General features: G+C 47.4%; 2 protein-coding genes across 2 annotated transcripts; one reads left to right on the top strand and one right to left on the bottom strand.

The window, feature by feature from the left end:
- Positions 1–93: 93 nt before the first annotated feature.
- Positions 94–3,063, top strand: CNTD1 (cyclin N-terminal domain containing 1; the record flags this gene model as incomplete). The annotated part of the gene is made up of 6 exons (XM_009871777.1): positions 94–169; positions 408–582; positions 1,067–1,229; positions 1,699–1,843; positions 2,237–2,333; positions 2,911–3,063. Coding segments are annotated over 6 exons (809 nt in total), but the record flags the coding sequence as incomplete, so codon positions are not given.
- Positions 3,064–3,996: 933 nt separating this feature from the next.
- On the bottom strand, positions 3,997–7,614 carry BECN1 (beclin 1, autophagy related). Its single transcript, XM_009871776.1, has 8 exons — positions 7,519–7,614; positions 7,111–7,247; positions 6,403–6,597; positions 6,039–6,185; positions 5,421–5,570; positions 5,279–5,339; positions 4,710–4,852; positions 3,997–4,385 (listed from the first exon to the last, which is right to left on the bottom strand). Exons 1-8 carry the CDS (start codon positions 7,606–7,608, stop codon positions 4,217–4,219), a joined length of 1,092 nt encoding a protein of 363 aa, XP_009870078.1. The 5' UTR covers positions 7,609–7,614; the 3' UTR covers positions 3,997–4,216.
- Positions 7,615–7,624: the final 10 nt, after the last annotated feature.

Below are 7,624 nucleotides of genomic sequence, written 5' to 3'. Positions count from 1 at the left end.
CCCCGGGCCGGGAGCTGTCCCTGGGCCTGCTCCGCCAGCGCCACGCCTCGCTCCGGCGCCCTGAGGTGAACAGCTGCTGCGCTTTTTTTGCAGAATTTGTGTTCCTTCTGGCGGAAAAATGGCACCTGGACCAGCCGGCAAGGTACCAGGCGGTGGAGTTACTTGAAAGGTAACAAATCCCCCGAAAGCTCCGTGCGTTTCGCGTTTCTCTCCCGCGGTCACGCTGCGTGTGCCGTGCCACTCCTCCACACAACATATAGCTCTGCGTGTGTTTCCAGAGCTTTGTCTCATTGCTCGTTGAATCCCCATTGACAGCCTTCTGTATGTTCTGACAACGTGCAGAATTGCTTTTCTTCCTTTTTTCTCAGCAGAAGAGAATGTTTTCTGAGGAATTGTGGGTTTTGTAGGTTTATGATCAAGCAAGTAGAACAAATCTCTAAGTGCTCCAGAGAGAACGTTAAAAGTCGTGGACAAGGACAAGGGAGCAGCCGGAGCTCTCTGAAAGATGAGATCTATGACACATTTGTCCTGCGACTCGTGTCGTGCATTCAGCTTGCGAGCAAACTTTCTTTACACTACAATGTAAGCCAGCTAAACCTTTTCTTACAACATTTTTTAGCAGTGTAGTTAATTATGTAGTATGTTAATCTCTCTTAAAAAATAGATTTCCTCTTTGGAAGGCAATAATGCAGAGGATATTGATGTGGAGACCTAAATCTCTTCTGTTTAGGGCAGGTTAATTGTCACTCATCAGGTAACAGTTTGTCAGGAAACGTTCCCGGCACTGGGGGAAAAACTACAGGCAGCAGGAAAACTGGCCTGTGGTTGTTGAAAATTACAGAGCTGCAGAGGGGTCACAGCTGACCTTCATTTGTGGAGGAGAGGAAACCTGCGGGAGAGGAGGTCTGAGCTGGGTTTAAAAGCCGAGTTGGCAGCTGAGGTGTGGGCAGTGTCACCACTGCAGGGGCTTCTGTGTAAACTCAGTGGGAGGAATAAAGCAAAAAAGAACTTTGTTCTTAGCAAGTGCCTTATTGCCTAGAAGAAAACTTGTCTTTTTCCTCTTCAGATAGTTAACAGTGACACAGCTTTGAAATTTCTGCAGTCCTTAAAATACTCATACACGAAACAGGAATTGCTTGAGTCTGAGCTTGCTGTTTTAAAAACTCTGCACTTCCAGATCAACATGTCGACTCCCTTGGCTTATGTGGAATTGCTTCTAGAGGTTTTAGGTAAGAGTATTAATAGGAGAGAATGAAAAAAAAAATTTAAAAGGCATACTGGAGATCTCATACTATGGATTTTTGCATACCATGAAGGCACGTGAAACTTCTCGGACTTTCCAGGGCTTTACTTTTGAGATGAGAGCTTTGTCTGTAGCAGAATCTGATGAATGTTCTTGGACACCCAGTCGTGACTCTTTCAGCAACAGATTGTTTAAACGCCCCAAAACTTAGCATAAGGCCACATTTTCGACAGCAGTGTGCCATATTCTTTGCCCAGGTATGAGAACCTGAATTTCAGAATGAAATTGTAGCGAGAGTAGGAGAGCCCGTGGCACGAGGAGGCCTGGGGCCCTCGGAAGCGCGGGGCCGTTCTCACCAGGTGCCTTCGTCCCTCGCTCACAGTTACTAAGGCTTCGTTCTAGTTCAGTTTAATGGCTCCAAAGGGACGGCTGGTCATGTGTGATCTCTGTGCTAGGACATAACGGCTGTCTGCTTCCTGCAAAGCCACTACACCAGATGTGTGTGCAACTACTAGACTTCTTCTATCTTACAAGAGACTCCATCTACGACACTTTGCTGAAGATTGCCATTGAAAATTCAACACCAAGCAGCCTGCAGGTGTAAGTAGCTTGTGTGACCATTACTTAAAGTAACTATCTGAAATTAAAACACTAAAGAAAGCTAAGAAATAGGAGCATAATTCCAATTATGTCATTTAGGGGGGCGTGTTTTAAAAAAATAATAATTTTTGAGGCTTTTATCATCATTTATTGATCTTAACATACTAGTTCAAAGCAATCTGCTTCAGCGTGTTTCCTTTAGGAGCAAAATAGGAAAGTGTTTAGCCTGACTGCACAAATCCAGCTTTAGCTCTGTCTTTTAAACAGTCTGGGGCTTCACTTGGACTGAATTATCTTAACATGTCTGTAGCTGCGCAGCGGTTACAGAAGTAGGTGCTTTTGAGCTGTAAATCTAGCATCATCTCACACCAGAAGACACTTTTACTTCTGCAGAGCAAAGTTTTTGACAGTAAAGGAAGACTTCATGCTCTTGGCTGTCGGAATCATCAGCACAAGCGTGTTCATACTAAACCCTGGGCACTGGAAGCAGGTACAGTCGCTTGGAAACGCATTAGCTCTACACGGAAAAAATGTGCTGGTTGTTGATGTTGAAGTACAGCGAGAGGCCAGGCAGGCTCTGCTGGGAGCAGCGCGAGGGAGGAGACGTCTTTCGGGTGTTTTAGCAAGATGTGCATGTGCTCCTGTAAGAGCGTTGCGAGGGTGCGTGGGGAGCTCTGCAGGAAAACTTGTGCTCCCGTGAGCGCGTCCTCGCGCTTTGGCTGCTTCGCAGCCAGAACAAACCCCCGCAGGCTTCTCTCGCCGACAATGGGAGAAGCAATCCTGTGGGACAACTTTCTGCCCAAGCAGAAATACTCTGAACTAACAGCCTGTTACAGGTAGTAGCTTTTTCATTTTACTTCTTCAACAGAAGTGAATAAATTAAAAAAAAAGCCCAAAACCAAAAAGCCAAAACCCCAACTGAATAAAAAACTTTACTAAGAGGCTTCAACTTTTGTTTAGCGCTGTTGTTCTCGTTAGAGTTGGAGGATTAAGAGGTACGACTGTAAACTGATGTCTCTTAAGCACGTCAAGGAAGTATCCTCACTTGTTGTTGTTGTTGTTTTAAGGTTGTGGAACATTTAAACTGTATCACTGGCATTACTTCACAAAGTATCTTAGAATTTTCTTACGCAGTACTGGACCACATCCTCGGCAGCACCACTCCAAGGCAGCGCTACGGGAACTGTGGAACAAAAGTGCCAGAGAATTATTCCTCTTAAACAGAGCTGTCCTCTATGGGCAGTTGCTGGTGTATCGGCAGCGAACCGGCGCTGCTGGTAACAGTCTGTCTGTGATGCTGCAGGGGCACCCGGGGCAGCTTGGTTTCACTTTTGGTTTGAACACCACGTGTTCGGTAACATTTGGTATCTTACATGTTAGAAACGTTTGTCCTTTCAGGCGATGCGCCAGTGCTGTGAAGGCAGGCACAAGGAGCAGAGTAGCTTCTAGAAATACCTCTTTCAGCACTAGAAGTTTTAAGGGCTGCATCTTCTAAGTTATAAATATGTTTCCTTTTTAAAGAGTCATGTTCTGCAAACCGTTCCGCTCAGTGATCTGTATTGCCAGCAGGAGCTCTCTCACCCAGGCGTTCCCACCAGGGCTGTTGCTTTCTTTCTCCACTTGCTGCTTTTTAAAAATTGAGTTACTGTCGCGGGCAGCCTGCTGGTTACTCTTTGCCAGTGCCCTGAGCCTGTCTGCTCTTACCCTGAGAAAGGCAGCTGTTTGACCGCTGTTGTGAGCAGGACAGCAGGTCCCCGGGAGTGCCGGGGGCTGTTTGTGCTGTGCCAGATGAAAGCACTCTGGGCGTTTTATTATTCCCTGGGTGCACCCCTGTGCCAGAACAGGCTGCAGGCAGCATTACAGAGAGTCAACGTCATCACTGCTAACAGTATCTTAAAGAGCATCACGCCCTGTTCAGTTCAGTGGCACAAAGAAGCGTTGATACAACTTGAATATTTTATTTCAAACTGTAGTTACCCTTTAACAACCAAACAGCTTCCGCCAGTTCCTCCGCGTTACTCCCTGTGTCTGTAACACTTTGCTTTACTAATCCGTGTGTTAAGCTGTAACAGAGCAGTATCAAACTCAGTGGTGGTTTGAAGTTCACCAGTAATTTATACGTGTCTGTAGACCCCAAAAGTACCAGTTTGACATTTATTTAATAGCTGGTTTTTATTCTGTTCAGCTCAATGACATAACTTTACATATTGCTTTTCTATATACTACTTGTAATAATGGTATTTTAAATAAAGTGTCCTGTGGATTTTTGGTATTGTAAACATTTTGTACTGGTTAATATTGAGACATCTAAATTTGACTTTCTCCAATGAAATGCAGACACTCTACAGCTGCCAGGATGAGCTCTTTACACGGTTACTTGTTATAGAATTGGGATGAAACCCAGGCAAGACCCCACTTCAGGTTAGTTAACATGAATTTTAGTGCTTTTGTCCATTGCTCCTCGGAGTTAAACTGCGTTTTAATAGAGTAAGAGCCACCGCTGCCACCTGTATCTTCAATCTTGCCTTTCTCCACGTCCATCCTGTATCACACACAAAGTTTAATCAGTGCATTACTATTGCAGGCGTTTAATCTCAACATGCTATAATTTGAATCTGACATTCATATTATTCCGAGTAAGATTACTTTGTTTTTAAAGGAAAAGTAGCAAGCGTCAGGTCTTCACCTGGGGAACTAGCTTTACGTTTTCAATTAAACTAAGAGTAAACGTGGCAATTCTGCACGTTATAAAGAAAATGAGACGATTCTAGAAGGGTAGGACTGGAACAGCAACCAGTGCTGCAGACTGGTCCAGCGTGGGAAGCGCACAGGGTGTAAATTTGAGGTGCTACGTAGCAACACTCACCTGTACGGCAAACAGAACCGAGTTTCGCCTTTTTCCACTTCCTCTTTGAATTGCTGCACACAGTCCAGGAAAGCCACCATGGCGTGATCGAACTTATTGTCCCAGAAGAACCTCAGGCCTCCGGAACAGTACAAGGGCAGCTCCTGGAAACGAGATTTATTTCAGGCACCCCAGCGCTCCATTTCGGACGTGGGCGTTGCAGCTCTTTAGTCTTGTGCGAGGCTTCAATTTGTCACAGGGTGCTCGGAAATGGTTTGTAGGACACGAGTGTGACTTGTTTTGTGGCTAGTGCCTGTAGCGTGCAGGTGTAGGTTCCTAATTGCCAACAACCTTCCTAAATCATGCTGTCTTCCTCTGGCCAGCTGCGGCATATCGTTCACGTGTCCTGTTGTTTTTAATGCTACTGGGTGGCAGAACTAGTGGCTTGCTACAGGGTACAGAGTGAGATGTGAGTGAAGTTGGGAGAGCCAGCTCTCCTGTGCCATAAATTCCTAAATAGCCGAGTTTGTCTTCTGCATCCCCCAGCGTGACCAGGGTCAATCTCCTCCGATTTGTGCAGGATCTCTTACCTTTGATTTGTCCGTGAGGGACTCTAAATACGAGTGGTTGCCGTACGGCACGAGACGATATCTGAAAGGAGACGAGATTCACAGGCAGATGAGTCTGTCTCTATCCGGGACGCAAGCGAAACGTGTGTTGTGTTGCGTGTACCTCTGAAACTTGAGGCCCATTTTGTTGGCGAGGGCGTGCAGCAGCAGCACCGTCTGCCCCCAGGCGGCGTTGATCTCATTCCATTCGACAGGAACGCTGGGGAGTCGGCCAAGTCTGAAGTTATTTATTGTGCCAAACTGACCGCTGTGCCTGCGGTAAGAGGAACTGCAAATCAGCACATGGGGGCAGGAACAGCTTCTAGCACACACCAACCAAGCAAGGGCCACGTGCAGACAGGCTCCGGTTAAAAACTGTATTTAAATACCAACCACTTGTTCTCATTTTATCACAGACGTGATAAAGAAAAAACAAATCCAACCCCACTAAACACCCAAAACCCTGAGCTACCCGTTCTGTAAAGCCTGACACTAGAGTGTTATTGCTGTCAAGCACAGCATGTTCTGGCTCGTTAGCAGGGTTAGTGAACGAGCCACGTGACAACCAACTGGGACATGGCACAGTGTCACAAACTGTTCAGCTGACCCTGGTGGGAGCTGTGAGGTGCTGTGGGGAAGGGAGACACGACTGGCACCTTTCCTGCCAAAGGCAGCGCTCCCCAAACTGCCCCGCAGCGTGGATTTTGAGCAAACTGGCGCCGTGTTCCAGCGTCAGCGTTACCAGATGTGAAAGGTTGCATTGAACACGTTGGTTTTCTTTAATTTATCCAGTTGCATCTGGGCATAGCGCATTTGGTTGTCCACACTTTTCAGCTCATCATCTAGCTCCAGCTGTTGCCTCTTGAATTCACAGTATTCTTTCTGATACCTTTTAACAGAAGCAAGAAAAGAAATGCTAAGTGCTGGCTTTTACAGCAAAGCGCCTGCTCACGTGACATTTGAAGTTGGCTAGACCAAAAACCCCTCATTTTTGCAAAGAAAAAGCCACTTGCATCTGGGCATTATTCACAGGTTTCTCCACATTATAATCTCATTTATCTGTTACCTAAAATCCCCACCACAAACTGCAGTTGTAGTTCACTCACTGAGCTTCTTCCTGCTCCAGCCGCTCTGCCTCTGCCCTGACTCTCTCAAAGTCTTCAGCCACAGTCTTGCGGTTCTTCTCAACGTCCTCCAGCTCCTGAATCAGTTGCTCTTCTTCCAGTGCAAGTTCTTTCAGTTCTGTTTGCAGTTTCTCCTTATCATCCTCGTTCATTTGTTCCAGTATCTCCAGACATCTCCTAAAGGAGTGACAGGATTACCACACCCGGGATCCTGAGAAGCCCCCCACCAACAGTGCCCGGTTCTGTGAGAGCCTGCGCACACGAGCATTGGTGCAAACAGGGACTCTGATCTCACGTGCAGCTCTCGTTAATCCCGAGCTCTCCGCACTGATCCTGCACTGGGAGCCAGGAACGCGCACAGGAGAGCAGGGGAGCGAGAGGGTGACCCAGGATCTGTTGCTGCCCATCAGGAGCCATCTCCGAGGCCCTCGGTCGCACAGGGCTGCTGCCACACCGACACCACGGGCAGGTGCCGCCAGTCATTCCGATGGGCTCACAGACTCCAGCTTGAGAAGCTGTACCACAGGATTCTCAAAAATAAATCTTTCATTGCATCCAGACAAAAAAAAACCCAAGTGCTGAAGTCAGGGATGTCTCTTACTGACCACAGGCAGCCGGACCAGGGCTGTGCTCATCCCCAAGGCTTCAAACTAAAGCAGCTCAGTCTCAGGCCACCCCCAGGTCACTCACTTGTAGTTCTGGCACTCGTTCTCCGTGATGTTAAGCTGTGTGTCCAGCTGGTCGAGCAGAGTGTCTGTGCATTCCTCGCACAGGGGGTGATCCACATCTGTCTGCCCAGACATGATGTCAAAGAGGTCGCCGGTGACCTGCGGGAAGAGCTCGCCATTAGCTCAGGCGTGGCCACCGGCATCTGCCAGATGGTTCTCAAACAATGGGCTCGTGGGTCTTCAATTAGCAATGTATTTTCTGCAGGTCAAATCTCAATATAAAATAAGCCAGCGTTACTGAACTACTCGCCAGCAAAAGTACTGCAAGGCCAGTGCTACAGGAAACTTTGCAGTTTCATCTTGAAGAGCGCCTAGAAAAAACGATGCTCTGTTCAAAACACCCAAGCTCACCAGCTCACACCCAGCTTGCCTTTAGTCTGCGGCTGAGGTTTTCCATGGTGCCGCCGTCGGACGCCTCGCCGATCAGCGTGAAACTGTTGGCGCTTTCTGTTGACATCATTCTTGGAAAGAACGTT

The sequence above is a fragment of the Apaloderma vittatum genome, unplaced genomic scaffold (assembly GCF_000703405.1).
Source record: "Apaloderma vittatum isolate BGI_N311 unplaced genomic scaffold, ASM70340v1 Scaffold16766, whole genome shotgun sequence".
Classification (NCBI taxonomy): Eukaryota; Metazoa; Chordata; class Aves; order Trogoniformes; family Trogonidae; genus Apaloderma; species Apaloderma vittatum.
Note: the sequence above shows the minus strand (reverse complement) of the source record. Positions and strands in the feature narration are given on the sequence as shown.